Below are 25,622 nucleotides of genomic sequence, written 5' to 3' on the forward strand. Positions count from 1 at the left end.
CACCCAAATGAACCCAATGCACCACATAACACGTGGACCATACACACACCACCAGAGGACACCACTAACCACAACAAGATGACATCTACAAACACAACACACTCATAAACTAAACTCCATGCCGTCATGATGTCATAAACCCCAACACCCTTACGTCACGGGTCAAAGCTGACGGGTGGGATTGGACACCTCCGTTGTCTCTGTAGTGGAGATAGTGAAATGTGGTGTATGAAAGCAGAATATGCAAGATGGGGGTTTGTTTGGGTTGTGTTTTTTTGTGTGTGTGTGATTGGGGTGGCTGTCCTATAGTGTAGAACCAGAACTTTTTTGTGGTAAGTAGTTGTTTTTTTGGGTCTATTGTTCACGTGTTATGATGTTCGGTGGGGTTTTTGTGTTGTTGGGTCGGTGTTATTTACTGCATGTGTTGGTGGTTGATGTTTTGGTATCGGCACTTGTGGTTGATTTATGTATCTGAGGGAAAGTATTCGATTTCAATTTTTTTTGTATCATCTGTTGTATGGGAAGTGACCAATTCCAATGTGTCATTGTAGCTATGTGAATTTTGGTATCGTGTGGTGCTGTTGACCTAGATAGGTAAAAGGAACACCTGAGAGTTAGGATCTGATTTCACAGGGGGGGGGGGGGGGGTTTGGAGGGGGGAGATGTAGTCATCGTCCATGTCATCAGGATGTAACAGAAACACAGTGTCCATCGTCGTCGTTGCCTCACGCCCATGCACCAGGAAAAGGAGCGTAAATTCTGTAGTCTTGTTTGGTCGTGTTGTAGGCAAACGTCACAAAAGGTAGCGCCTCATCACAGTTGCTCTGCTCAACATTGACTAACATTGACAGCATGTTGGCCAAGGTCTTATTAAGGCATTCAGTAAGCCCGTTAGTTTGCGGGCAGTTGTCATGTGATGAGTAATGTTGCACCAACAGTTTATCTTTGTCACAATATTCGATTGAAAAACATTCCCTCGATCCATAATTAATGAGGTTGGGGCACCGTGTTTTAATACAGCGTCTTCCACGATGAATTTCGCAACCTCGAATCCTTCGGCTGTTTTCACGGCTTTTGTAATGGCATAGCATGTCAGATAATCAATGCAAACAATAATCCATCTATTGCCACTAGCAGACATTGGAAATTGTCTGAGGGGGTCAATCCCAATACACTGGAATGGCGTTTTGGCTGGTGGAATTGGTATGAGTCGGCCAGGTGGTTTTTGGGGAACTGCCTTTCTCCTCCAGTACTCTCGACACTGCAACACATAGTGACGGACATGCCTAAATAAACCTGGCCAGAAAAATCTGTTGCAGAACCTACTGTATGTCTTAATAAATGGTAAATGTATAGCCTCAGGCATGTCATGTAATTTCTGTAAAACATCTAAGCACATGTGTTTAGGAATCACTGGTAGCCACCTATTCCCAAATGGATCAATGTTTTTCGTGCAAAGTAATCCATTAACTACCTTAAATTGTCATTTCACATCCTCTGACCAATTTAAGGTCAGCATAATTTGAGATATCTTGGTGTCCTTCTTCTGCTCAGCAGAAAGACCCTGGAGTGCAGCGAGACAGTCACTATCTTCATCAAAGTCTTGATGGTCTTGCACAGGGTTTCTTGAGAGACAGTCAGCATCTTGGTGTTTTCTTCCACTTTTGTGCAGTGTTGCAATGTCATACTCTTGAAGACGTAGAGCCCACCTGGCGAGTCGTCCTGTTGGATCCTTAAGACTTGTCAACCAAAAAAGTGAATGATGATCTGTAACAACTGTGAATCGCCTTCTGTAAAGATACTGTTGAAATCTGCACGTGGCTCAGATCACAGAAAGACAGTCTCTTTCTGTAGCTGAGTAGTTTCTCTTGGCTTTTGTAAGTGTCCTAGAAGCATAGGCTATAACCTTCTCTTTTCCATCTGAAATTTGCACAAGAACAGTACCGATTGCATACCTACTGGCATGTGTGTGTAGTTCTGTATATGCTCTCTCATCATAGAGACCAAGTACAGGGTCAGTCATCAGAGCTTTTCATATCACATCAAAAGAATCTTGTTGTGCACCACCCCAGATAAATTTAGCATTGGCTTTTAACAACTCGTGGAGTGGCCTGGCTTTGATACAAAAGTCTTTGATAAAATGACAGTAATAAGAACATAATCTGAGGAAGCTTCTCACATCTCTAATACTTTTAGGAATAGGCAATTCTGTTATAGATCTCACATTTCCTGGGTCTGGCCGAACACCTTCATTTGACACAAGGTGTCTCATGTGGTGGCACACACTTGCTGTCTAATGTCCTCTTCTTCTTCTGTCTCTGATCGATTGCGATATGTTGAATATGGCTCCAACTTGGGTTTCTCGCCATGTAAATTGCGGCTCTGTTGTGGCCTGATGGGAACCACTGTGTCATCGATAATGTGCACTATCACAAGTTCCAATACCCAGCATCTCCACCAGAATAATGTCATGTAGAAGAAGGTATAATTAGATGAATGGCGAACACTAACTTCACTTAACAAAGGTTTATTCAGCACTTGCACATACAAGAGCAAGGAGCAAACTGCTTCTGGCCAGAACACACATGGTATAAATACAGTTACAGAACATTCCAGTACAATTGTGGATACTTCTAGAATGTACTCATACCAAATATATAAATTAAAATTTTACAGTTCAGGTGCAACAGTCTAGTATCATAACCACTACACCATGGTGACTGTGCTACTCAGCTTCTTCTGTGCAATATCTTTACTTTATTCATACCTGGGATGGCTGCATACACTTTGTGTGACATTAGGTTAGGAATGCCATTTTTTATGTTAATAGCTATCTGCGTTACTGATAAAACCCTTGAACTATACGTTTAAAAAATATCTTTAAACTCTTGAGAAGTTTTGTGTCTGTTGTTAGTTGCTCCACATTCTTAAAGAGTGAGTTGTGATGTATGCTAAATGTAAGTTTCTGTTTTGCATTTTTATACTTTTATTGTTTCTCTTACAAAATTTCCATTGTATCCTCTCACACCTCTTTAAGACATTTCTGAATAGTTTTGTGTAAATCATTGTATTCAGCCCTGCTCCTATTATCGTTAACTTGAAAATCTTGCCTCCTCTTCAATAGCTCCCTCAAGGCAGCTGAGATATCCTTCGTACAAGCAATATATTTTATTGCTTGGATTTCTTAAATAATTGACCCTAATGTCTGTGTTTGTATAGTCTTCAGCTTCTGAGAAGCCATATCCATTATTCAATTTAACGTGATGTAGCTTGTTGTTTTAAATACATCCCTATAATATACACCTGTGACTTACTGCTTGATGGGTCAGTTTCTCTCTAACTTTGTACCTACTTTCACTCTGCATCTTGCGGACACATGACCACTTGCAATTCAAAAGTAGTTTTCATTGTCACATCATGTGTATTTCTGTATAAATATATCTGATTTCAATTTTATTTTCCTTATCTTCTTGCCAAGCTCATTTTCTAATTATTTACTTCTGGAAGATTTGTCTTGAGGACAAAACATATCATTATTTTCGGCACAATTGACTGATGTATAATATGTGTTATTTGTGCTATCATAGGCAAAATTTCCCACTGAAGAATAGTTCTTTGTTTTTTCCCTTCATTTGCAATTAAGTCCCCAATTATACACTTATCTCAGTAATTTGCTGTATCAGTTTTTGTAATTTTTCATAAAGAAAAGAGTCTTCTACCTTCTCATTAGAAAGTGAGAATGATAGTGTATAGACCCAAGTAACTGAATGAAAATAAGTAGGTAAATAAATTTTCAGGAAATATCTCATCTTTATCTTGAAAACAAATCTTGCTATTCTCTTTTAGTTTCCTTTACTATCTCAGATAGTTTTTAAAAGTTCTTGTTTACAATAATGTATATCTTTACCCTGTAAATCACTCTAAAGTGCATAGCAGAGGGTACTTCCCATTGTAACTGTTGTTAGGTCTTCCTTCCTTTCCATTGACATATGGAATGCACGAAATATTATCGCTTAAATACCTGTATGTGCACTAGATGAGTCTAATCTAGTCATTACAATCCGTATAGGAGCAATACATAGGGTATTGCAACATATTTTTACATTCATCATTTAAAGTTGGTTTTAGAAACTTTTTAAGTAGGCTTTCTTGAAATTGTTTGCATCTATCTTGAAGGAAAGGTCAGTTCAGTGTCTTCAGGATCACCTTGACTCTCCCATGGATCAGACAAACCTGTCACCATTTGTGTTGTCCTTCTTTGTATATGTTCAATACCACCTGTTAGTCCTATTTGATATGGGTTCCATATATAAGAGCAATATTGTAGGATGGATCACAAGAATATTTCTTAACCAATTTCCTTTCTAGACTGATAGCATTTGCCTATCATTTTACCAATGAACTGAAGTCTGCCACCTGCTTTGACTGAGCATATGTGATAGTTTCATTGCATATCTGCACAAACTGTTACACAAAGGTATTTGTATGAGTTGACTAATTTTAGCTGCCACTCTTTGATATCATATTCATAGGATGCTATGTTCCTTAATTTTGTAAAGTGGAAAACTGTAGGCCCACACTTCTAAACATTTAATGAATGTTATCAAGTTGTAGCACTCTGAAATCATATCAAGATCTGACTGATTATGTGCACAGATTTTTCCAGACAATATTTAATTACTGATAACTGCATTGTCTACAAAAAGCCTGAGGTTACTATTAATATTGTCACAACATAACCACATTGAACTCCAAATCTTAAAAGCAGGTTCATTAATGAAACACAGAGTGTAGCACCAAAAGCACATTCGTCATGAACATCGGCGTATAGCCAGAACAGTACTGAACTCCTCGACAGAGTGTGCTGGCATGTATACAAACACCACATATTTCAGAATGCTGTTATTTATACAGAGAGAAAATATTACATACCATACAAACATTATAAACTTAAGATATTTCAAGAATGTTCCATAAATGATATATACTAAATAACAAATAATTGCTGGTGGTTGAGTTTGAACTTGTGAGCTGAAGCACTAATCACTACCCACCCCACACTGCCTGCAACACAGCTTGTGGCACTGTGCCCTTCCCACAAGAAACAGCAGAAGTTCTCATTGGAGTTGCCTACAGCACTGTGGATCTGGATCTCATCAACGGTCCTCTGTAAGACAGCATTGATGGGTTGTCATGTTCTGCTCATGTCATCACGTCCTCTTTACTATGATGAGCAATGAAAATAACCCCTCCTATTGAAGCTTTGCAGTTATCAATGAACAAAGTAAGAGCATGCGGACTATCAGATCAATTGTGTGATTGGATTGAGGAGTTCCTAGATAACAGAACGCAGCATGTCATTCTCAATGGAGAGAAGTCTTCCGAAGTAAGAGTGATTTCAGGTGTGCCGCAGGGGAGTGTCATAGGACCATTGCTATTCACAATATACATGAATGACCTGGTGGATGACATCCGAAGTTCACTGAGACTTTTTGCAGATGATGCTGTGGTGTATCGAGAGGTTGCAACAATGGAAAATTGTACTGAAATGCAGGAGGATCTGCAGCGAATTGACGCATGGTGCACGGAATGGCAATTGAATCTCAATGTAGACAAGTGTAATGTGATGCGAATACATAGAAAGATAGGTCCCTTATCATTTAGCTATAAAATAGCAGGTCAGCAACTGGAAGCAGTTAATTCCATAAATTATCTGGGAGTACGCATTAGGAGTGATTTAAAATGGAATGATCATATAAAGTTGATCGTCGGTAAAGCAGATGCCAGACTGAGATTCATTGGAAGAATCCTAAGGAAATGAAATCCGACAACAAAGGAAGTAGGTTACAGTACGCTTGTTTGCCCAATGCTTGAATACTGCTCAACAGTGTGGGATCCACACCAGGTAGGGTTGATAGAAGAGATAGAAAAGATCCAACAGAGAGCAGCGTGCTTCGTTACAGGATCATTTAGTAATTGCGAAAGCGTTACGGAGATGATAGATAAACTCCAGTGGAAGACTCTGCAGGAGAGACGCTCAGTAGCTCGGTACGGGCTTTTGTTAAAGTTTCGAGAACATACCTTCACCGAAGAGTCAAGCAGTATATTGCTCCCTCCTACGTATATCTCGCGAAGAGACCATGAGGATAAAATCAGAGAGATTAGAGCCCACACAGAAGCATACCGACAATCCTTCTTTCCACGTACAATACGAGACTGGAATAGAAGGGAGAACCGATAGAGGTACTCAGGGTACCCTCTGCCACACACCATCAGGTGGCTTGCGGAGTATGGATGTAGATGTAGATGTAGATGTAGATCAAGTGATTCTTCTGTTCATTGAATTTCTCATCACTGACCTGCACTTCAGGTCTGTAGTAGAGTTTCATGTGGAGGATATGGATGCTATCACCATTTACCAGTAAGTAGCCTTCTGCACATCCTTAGTTGAGAAATACTTTGCTCCTTCCAAACAGTTTCATTGTCATTAGTGAGTGACAGTGGATAGACATCTTTCTTTATAATTTTGTTCAGTCTTCAGTTGAAATGCCATGCGCCATCCTTTGTCTTCACAGTGACCAAGGACTTCCTGAACATTCAGTGATGTCATCTTACAGCATCTTCTCCACTTCCATATTATTCATCATTCGGTCAGCAACAAATTATATGAATGCTGGCTGATTGGTGAATGATGCCCAGTGTTGAAATGATGTTTTGGCATGGGCAGTTTGGTCTGTCTTTTCTCCACTTTGGATTTGAAAGCATCCAAACACTGATACAGAATGGCTGTTGCTCACCGATGGTTCCAGAGTCAGGCCAGATTCTGTTTGCATTTTGATAGCAGCCTTCTGTCCTGCATTATCTGTAGTTGTAGCAGAACATGTTTCACCATCAGTGACACTAAGCTGCCCTTGCTGGAGTGGTTTGACTGTCTCTGCGATGAGCTATGGCTGCTCAGGACAGGTAGTGATCCAAACATTTTCTCTATCTACCAACAGTCTTCACTGGCATATAGATTTCTTTTGTGGGCCTGAGTAAGATTTTGCAATCAATAAAAGCTTCATGGGTTAACTGAGTGTCTTGACTGATGACAGGAATTCATCTCATTGATGACAGCGGGGTAATGACATCGTCAATGGCAAACAGTTCCCCAGAGCAATCTTTGTTATGTGTTCTTCTTGGAATAGGTTTATGAGTCTAGAGCTCTGATCTCCCATAGTATTTGATTGTTTGTGAGTCCTGCAAGAATTCCCATCTAAGAATAATGTTATGACTAAATTCTGTTAAAATGACAGGTTCAAAGGGCTGTGTACTTTCATACAATACATGCTCCTGTTGGCTGGATGTTTTTCCGATTTTTGACTTTCAACACACTCATTTTTGTATCATGGAACACAGTTTTCATTAGCTGACAATGATAATCATCCAATATTACAGAAAAGGAAGCCGAAGTTGACTGGTACCTGGTTAGGATGGATGTTGATGATTACATCAATGAGATTTTCTAGCATCTTGATGACTGTCAGCTGTGGAGGATTTTGATCTGTGATGCCTCACCTCCATAGATGATCCCCTTGCTTAGTTTTGTTGAAGTTAGTGGCTAGGCGAGTGGCTTGTACCTCTTTACGGTGACGGGGAATGGCTATGGCGATTTGTGGAGCATCCTTGTCCAGGGTACTATGATGGCTTCATCCCACATGTCGACTGTAATTGTCTGCATTAGAATGGTATAACAGAACTGTTGTGATGGTTGACCTCTGGCAGCGTAATAATCATCGAGAACTCGCCTCCTTTCTCTGCAGTAGTGTACAACATGCCTGCAGAGTATTATACTTGGCAGAGGAGGTGGTGATACCTGTGCTGGTTAGGTGCTGGTTTGTCATTCGGTAACTGTGCATAAGCCCGAGTTTCCCAAGTAAATTTTTTCTTGCGTGTTCGCTAGTGATGGAGGTTGGGGCTAAAGATCGATACATATCTTCTGAAACGTTTTTATTACCTCCTGACATTTCAAGCTGACATTCATCACTGTCAGCTCCTGCTTACTCAGTTTGTTTGTTCTGATTGCTGTAAAATGTCATAACTCTTCTCTCGCTACCTGGCATGTAACGGGGTTGAGATCATTGACATCACTTGACGAATTCCTCAGTTGGTGTGACATCCATTACCAAAAGTGTTTAACACACATCGTCTATGTCTCCTCTCATGAAGATGTGAGGTTTTGTCAGCTTCTGTCATTTTCACATTCACATTGTGGAATAGTCAAAACATTCTATATGTAGAACCGTGACATTTCAGTATTATATTGGGCCCTAGTCTTCAATTTTTTTGTTGCTGATTGATGCCAAATGTTTTCTGCACGTCAGCCTGGACTTATCCCACCTATTTAGCTTCTCGTCATTGTCCTCAAAGTGCTGTACAAGAAAAAGTACACATTTGCCAAACACATCATGTTATTCAACCTGTTGTATTTGGTGACTCGGTTGAATCCTTTCAGCCATTTTGTCAGATCCTTACCAGCATTTCTGGAAAATACTTGTGGATACCTGATGCACAACTACTGAGTGAGCTAGTGCAGAAGTTAGGACACTGACTCGCATTTGGGAGGATAATGGTTCAAATCCCTGTCTGACCTTTGAGATTTGGGTTTTCCATATTTTCCCAAAATTGCTCCAGGTAACTGCCAGGATGGTGCCTTTGAAAAGAGCATGGCTGATTTCCGTCACCATTCTTTTGTATTCCAAGCTCATGTTTTGTCTCCTATGTCTTCCATGTTGCCAGGGCGTTAAACTCTAATCATTCTTCCAATCTGCAGCTGACTTACTGCTGACTTGGAACCCATTGGTCTCATGAATATACGGATTGTGGGAACAATGTACTGCTTTTATTCCAATTCCTGCTCATGTAGGTGATGCCATTTATGTTGTCTAATGGGAACTACAGTGGTGTAGACATTTTGAAGTACTCAGAATCTTCACCAAACTATGTCAAGTTGTAACGACACTCAAGTGCAAATCTGAAAACAGCATTGCCAGTGAAATACAACACATAACACTGAAAGCACATTTATTATAAATATATATGTACAGCCGGAACATAACTGAACTCCTGAAACTGAGAGTGTGGCTGTTTACGCAAACTTCAAAAATTCCAGAATAACTGCTAATGGTCAGGTTTGAATGGATGACCCATGACGCACCAGCCAGCGACACAAACCAATACACCACACTGCATGCATTACAGATTGTGGCAACATTGTCTGCTAGGTCATTAATATACAACATGAACAGCAAGGTTCCAACATGCTTTCTTGAGGCATACTTGAGGTTAGTCCTACATCTGCTGAAGACTCTCCATCCTCCTCATCAAGAAAGCCTCAATACAGTTACAGCATTCATATAATGTGTTACTGACTGAATCATGAATAGTACGGAAGTGGAGAATGCTGTAAGATAACAGCACTGAACATTCAGGAAGGCCTTGGTTCTCCCATGTGGTCCCTGTAATGATGGAGGATGGCACATGGTGTTTCTACTGATGACTGAACAAAATTGTGAATAAAGATATCTATCCATTGCCACGCATTGATGATAGTGAGACTGTTTGAAAGGAGCAAATTAAATGTCCCACCACCCAACTGGGGCATGGTGAAGCTTTAAAAATACCAGGCATGTTCATTTCCCCCATGTATTCTCCCAATTTATCAGTTGGTGAGTACACCAATATTTTGTGAATCTTCCAAATGCACATGCATTGTCTCCAACTTGTGAATGCTTTATGGCATGGTAACAACAATTCTTCTACAATAAAGATCTCTTTACATGTAGTTTGGTGTGGGTCAGAGGTGACACAGTCAAACCACCACTTGCTTCTCAGTATGCTGGCCCCTTTCAAGGAATTGAAAGGAATGATACAACATCAGTTATCAATAAGAACAGAAGACGGGATACAGTATTGGTGGATCATCTTAAGCCCGCTAATACTGATGATGCTCGATCTATCCTAATGTGTGGGCCCAGGTGAGGATATATGCGTGAACATCAGGGTCATTCAGATGTATCCTTATGCCTACACGTCTGCTCCACGAGCTGTGCAGGTGTGATCCTGCATAGTGATCATGTGCAAGATTTTGTGGATTCATGGTGCACCTGGTTTTTAGCAATCAATGCAATGGTGAACTTTCATGATTGTAATCAATGCATATGTGATGCTTGGCAGTTGTGGCTGAGCTATAGCTCTGTAGAATGTGTGTGAGGCAGGGAGGGGGGGATGACATGATAGATGTGCTGATAATCGATAAAGTCGAGGGACGTCGTTAAGGTGATCTATGTCTTTCATGCTTTTTTTGATTACAAAATTCTTTGCTAGCTCTCTTTCTCTCTCTTGTTGGTCTAATGTGTTCTGAATTTCATATTGCTCTGTGGTGTGGAAAGATATAATAAAGTGTTTGTATCAACAAGCTTGTGTGTTAAGGGATGTCATATTATTCAAATGGCTCTGAGCACTATGGGACTTAACTTCTGAGGTCATCAGTCCCCTAGAACTTAGAACTACTTAAACCTAACTAACCTAAGGACGTCACACACATCCATGCCCGAGGCAGGATTCGAACCTGCGACCGTAGTGGTTGGGTGTTTCCATACTGTAGGGCCTAGAACCGCTCGGCCACCACGGGCGGTTGTCATATTATTACCGTCCCCTAAAGCATCTCTATGGCCTATTTATACTTCATCAACCAGGGCAGTAAATATCTTCTTCCTGTGTTAATATATCACCTCTGAAATTATGACATGTCATGCTTTTCATCTAGGTAATGCTTTTCGATTCCACTGCACTTCAACCAACTTATATAGCTGGCAGGGAGGTAAACCCCCTTGACTCACCATGTTTCCAACCAGCCACAGATTATTCCTCGTGCTATTACAGTAATTAAAATATGTGCCTAACCAGTGCAGTTCTCTTACACACATAATAAAATGTTTTACATACTTCAGTTGCTTTTTATTAAACGTTCTACAGTTCTGTATTGTTTAACTTTTGAGAAAATGGATCACAAAAATGTGTAGTAATATCAGCAATTACTGGTCTGAAAAGACAGAAAAATGACAACAATTATGCAAACAGTTCCCTGTGCTAGTAACAGAATGTCTTATTTGTTGTATTCACAGACACTGTTACATACACAGAAATACCTCACAGTGAATTATCATCTGAGCTCAAATTAATGTATATGTTAACAAAAAGTATGCTGTGTCTTTATGTTTTGAAAGTGTGTGTTGATGTCTTGACTTAATTGTCTCGTTACAGTGTCTGGATTTCAGTGCCACCAACAGCCCTTACATACATACAGAATTTCTTCAAGTTTTGTGAGACATTGTTCAATAATATTATGCTACGGTAGTCACTGAAGGCTTCAGGCACTGCCCTCTTTAGAGACAAACTCATTTCTTTCGGTATCTACCTATCTACAACTCTATGCTTTGTTTTACACCTCTGTGGGGTAATGAGTCACAGCACTTTGATATGCATTCTTTATTTAACACAGCACAATGCTAGTTACATACAACAGGACAACATATACAGCAATAAAATCACCCAAGCAAACCAAAGATAACAAAGTTAAAAGATATTACGCACATATAATGTACCCTCATCACTAATTCAACCTATATCATTTGTTGATCACTTCACTAGTTGCACACAGCACACCTATTGAGCTGTAGTGTCTATTTCCTTAGAAGATTCTTTACAGTGACAGTACACCATGGAGTTTCCCATTCATTATAAACTGTTCTACTAGATAAATATCTGTCTAGTACTATTCTTTTAAACTTGAGCCACAGTTCTGCTACGTGCTCCTGTCATGAGATGAAAGTTCCAAAGTTTTCATTATATGTGACATTACTGCCTCTTTGTCTAGTTTGCTGAATATATAAATCTATCTACATGTTTTAGTTGCCCTTTGTTCTTTGGTAATCATTGTTGCTAGACCTGCCTCATGGTCACTGCTACCAGTTTTAAAGTGGAGATCCTGAAAGAGGTCAGATCTGTTTGCTGTGTTAGATCCAATATATTTAAATTGTAAATGGAATTTCAAACTGTCTGTTCTAAGTGGCTTTGTAGGACATGTTGTCATGCCTATTATTAACAAAACTGTAACATGAAACTTCCTGGCAGATTAAAACTGTGTACGGGGCCGAGACTCGAACTCGGGACCTTTGCCTTTTACGGCCAAGCGCTCTACTGACTGAGCTACCCAAGCACGACTCACGCCCCGTCCTCACAGCTTTAATTCCGCCAGTACCTCATCTCCTATCTTCCAAACTTCACAGAAGCTCTCCTGCGGACCATGCAGAACTAGCACTCCTGAAAGAAAGGATATTGCGGAGACATGGCTTAGCCATAGCCTGGGGGATGTTTCTAGAATGAAATTTTCACTCTACAGCGGAGTGTGCGCTGATATGAAACTTCCTGGCAGATTAAAACTGTGTGCCGGACCGAGACTCGAACTCGGGACCTTTGCCTTTCGCGGGCAAGTGCTCTACCGACTGAGCTACCCAAGCAGGGTCTGCCAGGAAGTTTCATATCAGCGCACACTCCACTGTAGAGTGAAAATTTCAGTCTAGAAACATCCCCCAGGCTGTGGCTAAGCCATGTCTCCGCAATATCCTTTCTTTCAGGAGTGCTAGTTCTGCATGGTCCGCAGGAGAGCTTCTGTAAAGTTTGGAAGGTAGGAGACGAGTTACTGGTAGAATTAAAGCTGTGAGGACGGGGCGTGAGTTGTGCTTGGGTAGCTCAGTCAGTAGAGCGCTTGCCCGCGAAAGGCGAAGGTCCCGAGTTCGAGTCTCGGTCCGGCACACAGTTTTAATCTGCCAGGAAGTTTCATATCAGCACACACTCTGCTGTAGAGTGAACATTTCATTCTAAAAACTGTAACAATCCCATATGATTGTTGAATGATTAACATTTCATCCAAAGGTTATCATATAATTGGGGAACTTACATACTAATGAACTGAGATTTTCTCTGAAGTTTTCAGCTACATTAGAGAGTGAGCTTAGTGGTCGATAGGATGATCCAATTATAAATGTGTGTCCACACTTGATAATGAGTCTTTCACAGACAATCTCTCGTGCAGTTTCAAGTCCTATGTCAGTATTTATCTTTCTCATGTACCATAAGCATATAAATGCTTATACATGAGAAACAATTAGGGGATGATTTGTTTTTGAACAAAGATACTGTTACCAAAAGTTTCTAAAAAGCACACATCATGTTTAATATTGATGATATAGCATGATTTATCATGGCATTCACAAATTTTCAAAAAACATACAATATATCATGATACACATGCCACAATCAATGGAAGGTGATGGATGCCATGAGTGGGCAGACTTAAGTGGCTAGACTTAAGCAACACAACACACCAAAGAACTTATAAAAACTTCATAGGCACGTTATATAGAATTAACAAACAAAAAGAAACTGTCACTGAGGAGACTCAAAGCTACACTAATATGGATGAAAGAGTGGTGTGGTATCCATTGTACCACATATGCGTTGCAACTAACTGCTCTGTAAACTTGTACTAGTGTTGTTGGGACAGATGAGACTACTTCCACAACAGATTTGCATGGTGAAGTGAATGTCAGTAAATGTGTCTGCAAAAAGAAAAGAAAAAAAAAGATGAAGAAAGCTGGCCGGAAGTGCACTGAGGATGAATTTGTGCATTTAATTAATTTGTACGATGATAGGTCAGCATTATTTAATATATAGTTGCTGGACAACAGGATCTGAGACTAGAAGCAAAGTTTGTTGGTTGAAGTGGCTAAAGGTTTTAACACCTCTGCAGAAGAAAATTACCAGAATATCCACAATTTAAGGAATAAGGCAAAATAGTTTTATAACATAGAAACAAGATGTGATCTGAAACTTCCTGGCAGATTAAAACTGTGTGCCCGACCGAGACTCGAACAAGGGAGCTTTGCCTTTAGCAGGCAAGTGCTCTACCATCTGAGCTACCAGAGCACTACCCACACCCGGTTCTACAGCTTTACTTCTGCCAGTATCTCGTCTCCTACCTTTCAGACTTTACAGAAGCTCTCCTGCGAACCTTGCAGATCTAGCACTCCTGAAAGAAAGGAGACTACAGAGACATGGCTTAGCCACAGCCTGGAAGGTGTTTCCAGAATGAGATTTTCACTTCGCAAAGGATAATGGGAATGATAGCTCTTGTAAATAAATAAATTGACTTACTAGACTAGAAGATGTTTTGAACTTATAATTTCCTCTGATTGTGCTGACCAACAGGCAAAAGTTATTTTACTTTCTTTCACTCCTTATTGTCTCACAGAATTATGACATGTAGTAATGTGAGCAAGTAACTACTAGATTTATTTGGCTATTGTGAACAGCAATAGTACTGTGTGCTTTACATAACAACACTACTTACAGAGGCTTCAGTGTAGATGTTTAAATGCTTGCAACTCACCACTTTTGTGCATTAATATTATCTGTGCCTAGTAATAACTACTTTTGCATCAACTATGATACAACCTCATGCTATGGGTTGTTCACCAAGGTGTCACAGCTTCAGTCACATGCCAGCAGTGAACAGATTGCCCATTCTATTCCCACCCTTTGCAATTATTTATCACTTAACATAGATGATTCCTTGAATGTTGTGGGGCTTAATTATTTGTAACATACTAAAATTTACTACAACATTCTCTGTGAGCCTATGTATGAATAGGAACATTATATACTGAGGCAAGCAGCTCAGCTACATGTGTTTCTATGTGCATACGTAATAAACATACTTTTAACAAGAAGTATTATTTCTTGTCAGTGACCATGATCTTACAACTGGCAATCTGTTCCAGATATTATCTAACAATATACCACAATATAAACCACAAAAATAGTTTCCATATAGTCTTTCTTCCATGTAGACTGGTGTTTTACTGGATCCATCCTGAAGCCTTTATGAAATCTGCAGATAAGGAACACTGCTATTTCAGTTCAGAACAGATACTATTCTAGTAGTGAAAGGGGGAGAGAGAGAGAGAGAGAGAGAGAGAGAGAGAGAGAGACTCAGTTGTACAGATGCAGCAATATTTCTGTCATTGCTTTAGTTTTGTTTCTATGGATTAGCTGCAACTGATCTCTAAATGCTTCACTTTCGTTGCACCAATGTCTGGCAGAATCTTACACGAGAATCTGTGTCAAATGATTGTGGTACAAGAACTTCTTGACTGAAACAAAAACAGCCACACTGGATAATATGGCGGGCAATCTGAAATCTGAGAAAAATTCTACCCCAGTGTGTTTGTGAGAATCTATTTGAAGTATTCTAAACCTACTAAAGAAAATGAGACCTTTGTTTTCATGTTTCATATCTTCTGAGGTGGACAGGGCCCTTAATGCACATTTAGGAAAATCAGGTACCTATCCACATCCAGACTTGAGGAATGCAGTTTTCTGCTGTTTTTATGAATTGCTTAAGGCAAATACTGAGATGGTTCTTCTGAAAAGGACACAACCAATATCCTTTTCAGTCTGAGCTTGCACTCTCCGTTGATGACTTTAATCTTCCATCCTTCCAGAATGAGGACAATTGTTGACAGTTATTGTAATAGCTGTAATTTGTTTCTGTTTCATTCATTGTGCCCCTCACTGTGGGAATTCATGCAATGATTTTCACTTTTTCTCTTTTTTTACGAAATAGAATATTGCATGAAAATATGTATTGAAAAACTTGATATTACATGAGAGATTTCTTATTTTACTAACATAATCCATTAGAAAATATATTTGAATTCTTCCATAAAGTTTGAAAAATGATAATAAATTTAAGAAGAGACAGTACTTGAAGAGGTCAAAAAAGTCAGCCAACCAGTTGCAAGTAAAGGAACCCATGATCTAGGTTTCAACAATTTTAAAATTATCTTCTTCAGAAGATGTCATGGGTCTTGTTACATCACCTGCTGATTAAATACCCTGAATAAAGTCAAACAGCTCTTGTTGTATGAGACATCCATTTGAAGAACACAAATAATAATAATAGGATTGCAGCACTGTAGTATTACATGTGTGCATAACAAATGCTAAGTGCAGTGGGCCATTAACAAAGGCTCTTGTCACTGGGACACTACCCTTAACATTTGATCTGCACACCAGTAATAGTACAGTGCTAAAATCCTAAGTCATGGCTTGTGATTATTTATGTTCTTCAGTAGACCTGGGCATTGTGGCCTGCAGTCTTTGTTTGTAACTTCAAATTTAATAACTCAAGAATTTTAGATATTGTAATGAAACTCTAACCAAATAAGCAGTATACTGAGACCCCCATGTCAAAAAAATTAAAAAACTGTGGAAAATGTAGTGGAGTGAATATTGATTTTTAATTTATATACTGATTTATGTGTTATTTTTAATTTACGTACACTGTACTTCCATACTATTCAAAATAATAGGTCAAAGCAAATTTAATTTTTTCAATTATTAACTTGTTGAAACAATAAACCAGGAATGTTTACCAATTTGTTGTTTTGTGTATTTTTAAAGAAATGTTCCTTAGAATTCGATTTTTTCTTCTAATAATTTAAGGACATATGGTGATCTCTTCGTTTTCATTCCCCTAATCCCAGTGCTGATCAAGATCAAGAGACTTTCTCATGAGTTTTATCACTGACTTGAAATCAGAAAGCTTTGCCATTATCTATGTTTCTATGTTGCAGCTGCTTAAACAAAATTTCATGGGATTTTATTGAAAAGCTGAAGCCAAAAGAGAAACTCTTGGTCATTGTTAAGAAGTTACCAAAACCCAACTGCTTTAGCAGTTGTTGAATAATCATTGCTATCATCTTCCTCAATTGAGAAGAAAGTAGAGAATCCCTGTAAATTTCAAAAAATATTCAAAGTTCTTTTTGTTGTGTTGCACAGCACTCTAGAATGAGGTTGATTTTTCAGGCATAACAGTGTACAAATTTTCTTCTTTCATGCAATCCTTTCACTTTTGCCTGCACCTCATTGTGCTTACCACTCATAACTGAAGCTCCATCATAACTCTGAGCTATCAGTTTTTCTGGAGAGTCATCAATCTTTAATTTGTCAGGTTCATTGAACACTTCACTACTTATTCTTGCAGCTGTATGATTTTTGGGTGTTGTGAAATTTATAAACTTTTCATATATTTCCCTTTTAATTGATATTGAACAATAGTTCATAGATACAAGGTGAGACAAAGTTGCACAATCTGTCATATCATCAACTTCAATTGCGACGTAATCTGTTTGCAATATTTCTTTAGAAATCAACTGGTGGCAAACACCTTATACAGAGACCAGCACCTCAGTCGGAATTGTTTTGGAAAGCCCCCAAAATATAAAATTATTGGTTTTTTCAATATATTCCTTCAATGTGGATCGTCCAAAGCCTGAAAAAAGCAGTATTCTCTGAGGTATCTGTTTCATCATGTCCTCTTAGTGCAAGTTCAAATTTCCCACAGGATTTGATACAGTTGATCAACTTGCTAAAGATGTAAAGATTCTTAGAAACATCTTCATTAAACTTCTTAATCCTCATTCTGTAAGCTGTATCCAACTGACGTCTTATATTGACTTTGCCAAAGCACAGCAACCTTGATGCTACTGTTCATGTGTAGTTCACTCAGTTTTTGTTTTTTAACTTTGTCAGTTAAATGTTTAATGTCTGATACCCCACCTGTGGTCTAAGGACATTTTGCAACATGCATTACCAGACACTTGCAACAGATGAAACCCTTCCTTATTCCACATCCACACTGTCAGTTTGCTTGTTTGCATAAAGTAGGAGCAAATTTTCTGGTAAAACTACTTTTGCTTTTGCATATATTTTTAATCTATATATGTTTAAATCAGAGCTTTGTGGTCCTAACCTTTCCTGTTCCAACTTTTTATCAAAAGTAAGATTTTTTACCACCAGCAGTTAAAATATTATTTATGTTGTTTACTCCATCATTCTAAACAGGAAACTAGCACATCATTTAGTCACTAGGCTGCACTTTAAATAGTCTAATTCACATCAAAACAACAATACTAGTGCCACACACGCAATGCTACTCATACTTTGCTCACTTTGCTCGGGCATTGCTCTAAGCAGCCATAATGTAACGCACTAACTCCACCCAACTCCCAGTATCCCCATCTTTCCACACATGTGCATTGTCTGCCAGAGTGGTTCACTGAGGATCTGACAGTTGAACCATTCTAAAAACATTGATAATTCACTTATGCGGGCTGGTAGTCAACCCATTCTAAAAACACAGATCATTCCTATACATGCATTTTTCTTACATGATTTGTACATGCTGCAACTTTTGTCCTTATTGATATTATTGGGAGGGTTCTGTCCTGGAGTCCTCAAGGAATAGCTGCCACTGATCTACAGAGGTAACTGTGACAACTCCAATTGGGGGTGTATGACCTCTTTTCTGTCAGAAACTGTGCAGTGCACCAACAATATCAGTAGGTTGACAAATATCTACCATTTATTTGCTACTCTGTGCATAGATGCTTCACTGACTTCTGTTAGGGCATAATGCAAATACTTATACTACCTCCCAAATTTGATAGGTAGCAGTAGGAAAGCCACAGAATATCTGCGCTGCTTTTCCCCCTTCATGATACACTGCATGTAATAATCAAGGTGAATGTTCACTTCACTTTATTTCAGGCATGTTACAGGAGATGTCATTTGTTACTTTACATACTTGACAGTCCACTACAGTTTTCCTGGATAGGCTTCTTCTATTAGTTATGTCCTCACTAAAAGTAAAGGATTTTTCACTATTACAGTATTGACATGTAGCAACAGTCAAAAGAAATTCTGAAAAGCTTGCACTTACTAATTGAAATAAAACCATTATTTTAACTATTTACAATACCAGAATCATCTTCATTTTTGGTTTGATGTTTTGACTTGTGTTTTGAAGAATTGCCTGGTGCACTTTTAGGCGTAACCTCACTTTGCTGCTGTGTAGCAGTTTCTTAATTTTTATGATTTCCAACAACACGCTTGTTTTGATTACCATAAAATTTATGACTGCAATTAAACTTCTTCATATTTGGCACTTTATGATGTAAAATGATTGAAATACTTAGTGACAGCAACGCATTTATGACACAAACACATGGAAAAAACATAACTAAACGTAAGTAATTTACATATATCAATAGAAAAATCAATCACAATAAATCCCTGCTCATAGTACAGTCAATATGTTCTTCAAGGATATTATGTAAATGAGTGCTATGGAAATAATGGCACCAAAATTAAATAATGAGGCATTGCAGGCAAAGTTTTGTGTTTGGCAGTAATGTGACAGCTAGACATTCACGTGCTGCATCTGCTTTAAAAAGGATTTAAACATGAAAATGAGGTAATATATGTAAAGTACATATTTTTAGAATCAGGAAGAAACAGAATTTTATTGAAAAATTCATTTTTTTTGGGCCCTCATGACATTCAGGTCCACTTAAGATGGATGTCTCATATGACAAGCTGTTTGGTGTTATTCAAAGTGTTTAATGAGCATGTCATATAGCAAGGTCCATTACACCTTCTGAAGAAAGCAATTTTAAAATTGTGGAAACCTAGGTTGAAGGTTCCAGTGAACCTATATTTGCAATTGGTTGGCTGATTTTTTTCAACATCTCCAAGTTTAATTTCATACAGTTGCTGAAGTTACAGTCATGTTTAAGATTTTTTTTGAGAAAATACTTTTAAAGAAGATGTGATCAAAATAAAGAATTTGTGTGGCATTCAGAGTAACTGTATATTTCAACTCGAGTAGCATATTTCGAATGAAATTCTTACTTGTCTGTGAAAGTAAAGAATGCTTAAAATCTACTGGTTTTTGTTTATGACATTATTTAAATGTTTCATAACTGAAAATTATACTCCTCAGTAATTTATGACTTGCTCTACAAACATAGAGGAAAGAAAATGAATTTATTTTGTGAAATTTTCCTTTGAACAGTATGAAATACCCAGCTGCATAATGTGTGTTCTGCTTGCCATGAAGGCATATAGGATACATGTAGGATAAATGTAACTTGATGTCACAAACCTTAATCAAAATATCAGTACATAATTTCTATCCTTAATGCTTCACCAAATAGCCTAAAAATTCTAATTTTGAATTTTATCTGCTTTACTTCAGCATGCCTGGTGAGCTATGCCACAGAAATTGTCATGAGAATGTGTCATGGAAAACGTCGTTGCACACTTCCTGCTGATTCTGAAACATTTGGTAAACCCTGCAGAAGTGACTCACGGATGTATCTCAAAGTTGTTTATACATGTGGTAAGTATGATCACATATTGTAATGCTTCTTTTGTCTTTTATAACTGATTCTGTTGAATTCAATATACAAAAAAAATTAAAAATATAACACATTAAAAGTGTGTAATATTAAGTAGTGATGAACTGTGATTTTTTGGCTTCAAATGAAATAAATTCCTGCCCCGCCCCCACATCGATTAGAATGGACAGGGACTGCGATTGCTGTGTTCAGATGAGGGCTGACTTGGCATCCCTTCGCTCACAGCTGCAATCGGCGCTGACTTCGGCGCGCAGCTTGAGGCTGTTGCCAATGGGCACCACTGTGGGGAGCCGGACTTGGGTATCACGGGGATGTCAACCTCCCGTCTGTCCCCAGATCAGTCTGCCGCTGTGGTTGCCCCGGTTGCTGCCCGCAGTGGGGCTGAGCCCTCGCCTGTGGTTGATTGGGAGGTCGTTCCAAGGCGTGGCAGGCAGCAAAAGGTGTCCCCGGAGGCTGATCAGAAAGCCTCCCCGGTGCGTCTGATAAACCGGTTTCAGGCACTGTCTCTGGCTGAGCCAGATGCAGCTGCCTGCCCTGTTTCAGAGGATCATTCTCAGCCTTCAAGGTCCGGGCAATCGCAGAGGGTGGGCTTACTGGTAGTTGGGAGCTCCAATGTTAGGCGCGTAATGGGGCCCTTTGGGATACGGCGGCTAAGGAGGGGAAGAAATCCAGTGTGCACTCCGTGTGCATTCCGGGAGGAGTCATTCCTGATGTGGAAAGGGTCCTTCCGGATGCCATGAAGAGCACAGGGTGCAGCCAGCTGCAGGTGGTGGCACATGTCAGCACTAATGACGTGTGTCGCTTTGGATCTGAGGAAATTCTCTCTGGATTCCAGCGGCTATCTGATTTGGTGAAGGCTGCCGGTCTTGCTTACGAGATGAAGGCAGAGCTCACCATCTGCAGCATCGTTGACAGAACCGACTGCGGACCTTTGGTGCAGAGCCGGGTGGAGGGTCTGAATCAGAGGCTCAGACGGTTTTGCAACCGTATTGGCTGCAGATTCCTTGACTTGCGCCATAGGGTAGTGGGGTTTCGGGTTCCGCTGAATAGGTCAGGAGTTCACTACACTCAGCTGGCGGCTACACAGGTAGCGGAGGCTGTGTGGCGTGGACTGGGCGGTTTTTTAGGTTAGAAGGCCTTGGGAAAGTGTGGGATGCACTGCAATGTCAAAGGATGCTTGGCAATTACAGGACATGCTTGGATCAAGGAATAGTCGGAATTATAGTTGTAAATTGTTGTAGTTGCGCTGGAAAAGTCTATGAGCTTCAAGGGCTAATAGAAAGCACAGAAGCTGATATCGTTATAGGTACAGAAAGCTGGCTAAAGCCTGAAATAAGTTCTGCAGAAATTTTTACGAAGTCTCAGACGGTGTTCAGGAAAGATAGATTAGGTAGAATTGGTGGTGGAGTGTTTGTGTCTGTCAGTAGTGGTTTATCTTGTAGTGAAGTCCAAGTAGATACTCCGTGCGAATTGGTGTGGGTGGAGGTTATACTTAACAGCCGAATTAAGTTAATAATTGGCTCCTTCTACCGACCCCCAGACTCCGATGATACAGTTGCGGAACAGTACAGAGAAAGTTTGAGTCTCGTAACAAATAAATACCCGACTCATACGGTTATATTTGGTTTGGACTTCAACCTACCCTCGGTATGTTGGCAAAAATACTTGTTCAAAACCGGTGGTAGGCAGAAAACGTCTTCCGAGATTGTCCTAAATGCTTTCTCCGAAAATTATTTCGAGCAGTTAGTCCACGAACCCACGCGAATTGTAAATGGTTGCGAAAACACACTTGACCTCTTAGCCACAAACAATCCAGAGCTGATAGAGAGCATCAGGACTGATACAGGAATTAGTGATCACAAGGTCATTGTAGCTAGGCTCAATACCATTTCTTCCAAGTCCATCAGAAGCAAACGCAAAATAATTTTATTTAAAAAAGCGGATAAAGTGCCACTAGAAGCCTTCCTAAAAGACAATTTCCATCCCTTCCGAACTGACTATGCGAATGTAGACGAGATGTGGCTCAAATTCAAAGATATAGTAGCAACAGCAATTGAGATATTCATACCTCATAAATTGGTAAGAGATGGAATGGATCCCCCGTGGTACACAAAAAAGGTCCGAACGCTGTTGCAGAGGCAAAGGAAAAAGCAAGCGAAGTTCAGAAGAACGCTAAATCCCGAAGATGGGCTAAAATTTACAGACGCGTGAAATTTGGCACGTACTTCGATGCGAGATGCCTTTAATAGGTTCCACAACGAAACATTGTCTCGAAATTTGGTAGAAAATCCGAAGAAATTCTGGTCGTATGTAAAGTACACAAGCGGCAAGACGCAGTCAATACCTTCGCTGCGCAGTGCCGATGGTACTGTTATCGACGACTGTGCCGCTAAAGCGGAGTTATTGAACGCAGTTTTCAGAAATTCCTTCACCAGGGAAGACGAATGGAATATTCCAGAATTTGAAACATGAACATCTGCTAGCATGAGTCTCTTAGAAGTAGATACCTTAGGGGTTGCGAAGCAACTCAAATTGCTTGATACGGGCAAGTCTTCAGGTCCAGATTGTATACCGATTAGGTTCCTTTCAGATTACGCTGATACTATAGCTCCCTACTTAGCACTCATATACAACCGCTCGCTCACCAATAGATCTGTACCTACAGATTGGGAAATTGCGCAGGTCGCACCAGTGTTCAAGAAGGGTAGTAGGAGTAATCCATTTAACTACAGACCTATATCATTGACGTCGGTTTGCTGTAGGGTTTTGGAGCATATACTGTATTCAAACATTATGAATCACCTCGAAGGGAACGATCTATTGACACGTAATCAGCATGGCTTCAGAAAACATCGCTCTTGTGCAACGCAGCTAGCTCTTTATTCGCATGAAGTAATGGCCGCTATCGACAGGGGATCTCGAGTTGATTCCGTATTTCTAGATTTCCGGAAAGCTTTTGACACCGTTCCTCACAAGCGACTTCTAATCAAGCTGCGGAGCTATGGGGTATCGTCTCAGTTGTGCGACTGGATTCGTGATTTCCTGTCAGGAAGGTCGCAGTTCGTAGTAATAGACGGCAAATCATTGAGTAAAACTGAAGTGATATCAGGTGTTCCCCAGGGAAGCGTCCTGGGACCTCTACTGTTCCTGATCTATATAAATGACCTGGGTGACAATCTGAGCAGTTCTCTTAGGTTGTTCGCAGATGATGCTGCAATTTACCGTCTAGTAAGGTCACCCGAAGACCAGTATCAGTTGCAAAGTGATTTAGAAAAGATTGCTGTAGGTGTGTCAGGTGGCAGTTGATGCTAAATAACGAAAAGTGTGAGATGATCCACATGAGTTCGAAAAGAAATTCGTTGGAATTCGATTACTCGATAAATAGTACAATTCTCAAGGCTGTCAATTCAACTAAGTACCTGGGTGTTAAAATTACGAACAACTTCAGTTGGAAGGACCACATAGATAATATTGTCGGGAAGGCGAGCCAAAGGTTGCGTTTCATTGGCAGGACACTTAGAAGATGCAACAAGTCCACTAAAGAGACAGCTTACACTACACTCGTTCGTCCTCTGTTAGAATATTGCTGCGCGGTGTGGGATCCTTACCAGGTGGGATTGACGGAGGACATCGAAAGGGTGCAAAAAAGGGCAGCTCGTTTTGTATTATCACGTTATAGGGGAGAGAGTGTGGCAGATATGATACACGAGTTGGGATGGAAGTCATTACAGCATAGACGTTTTTCGTCACGGCGACACCTTTTTACGAAATTTCAGTCACCAACTTTCTCTTCCAAATGCGAAAATATTTTGTTGAGCCCAACCTACATAGGTAGGAATGATCATCAAAATAAAATAAGAGAAATCAGAGCTCGAACAGAAAGGTTTAGGTGTTCGTTTTTCCCGCTCGCTGTTCGGGAGTGGAATAGTAGAGAGATAGTATGATTGTGGTTCGATGAACCCTCTGCCAAGCACTTAAATGTGAATTGCAGAGTAGTCATGTAGATGTAGATGTACTGAGAAGGTATGTAAGAATATGCTCATTTAGTTATTTGTTCATCCAAAAAGTCTTTCCAGCTTGTGGAATACAGTATAAATATTGTGTATGAATGTGTGCAAATGTTCATGTGTCCAAAAACAGACAAACACACACACACACACACACACACACACACACACACACACACACACACTTGCTCTTACTCTTACATAAAGCACAGAAACAGTAATATTTAACAACATAATTGATTTTTTCCATTAAATAGTTTGTAGTCCTTGCAGTACCTGCACTGCCTTGTTTCAAGCCTCCTGTACTTCATGGGTTCTAAAAATGTTAGGATTTTGCATATAGAGTGAGAATGATGAAATTATTTTTTCCCGTATGCATTTGTATCACACTGTTTCTCATTGAAGTTTAAAAGCTAATGTCCTTACTGACTTTATATGAAACTTTTTCCTTTGCTTTGTGATCACAATCAGGGATATTAAAATTTTCATTTTTTTTTTTAATTCGCTGCAGCAAATTTACAAATTTCTACTATATACATACAGGGAAGAGGAAGGAATGATGACTTTTGAAAGAGGAATTTGCAAGAATCTGTTTATCAATCATATTGCATTGTTCTTACAGTTCTTTTTGAGTTAATATGATGACTGAATTAGATGTCATATTACCGTAGAATATAATTCTGTACTGTAGGATGCTGTGGAACTGGACAAAGTAAAGTGTTATTGCACAGCAACTCTTCTGAGCATTACAGGCAATATGAGTATTCACATGTTTCAATTTTATGGAATAAATCTTGCATGAATAACATATATAAATTAGCAGAGGAAACAGCTAACAGAGTGTTTCAAAAAAGTTCACAAAATTTTGTTATATAGTTATTGTATACTCTCAAAAAATGTAATCAACTGTTTATGTTATAAGACTTTTGTACTTGGTACCAATACAAACTACAGAATGTGGCTACGAAGTCTTTTGCGATGGGTCCCTTGCAAAAATGTTCTTGGTTTATTTGCCACATCAAATTCAGAAAAATTCCAGTGTTATGGAACCCACATTTCGTGAATAACAAACATTTATGATTTATGAAAACATTCAGACAGGTGCCTTAAAATCAAGGAGAGTTACCAAAAAATATCAACATCTCAAAAAGTTTTGTTTCAAATGTGATCCGATGCAATAAGCTATTGACTGCAGGACACAGTATAAACAAAAAAAATATAAAAAAACTCAATGGTTGAGAAACATTTA

General features: G+C 39.4%; 1 protein-coding gene across 1 annotated transcript in view; it reads left to right on the forward strand.

Annotated features, from left to right (window-relative positions):
* LOC126298069 (protein eva-1) overlaps window positions 1-25,622 on the forward strand; it is an 869,024-nt gene that overhangs the window by 783,827 nt on the left and 59,575 nt on the right. The window contains exon 4 of the mRNA XM_049989388.1: window positions 20,204-20,347. Within this exon, the coding sequence (XP_049845345.1) occupies window positions 20,204-20,347 (144 nt within the window). The remainder of the gene's footprint in view (window positions 1-20,203; window positions 20,348-25,622) is intronic.

This window comes from Schistocerca gregaria, chromosome X, assembly GCF_023897955.1.
Source record: "Schistocerca gregaria isolate iqSchGreg1 chromosome X, iqSchGreg1.2, whole genome shotgun sequence".
Lineage (NCBI taxonomy): Eukaryota > Metazoa > Arthropoda > Insecta > Orthoptera > Acrididae > Schistocerca > Schistocerca gregaria.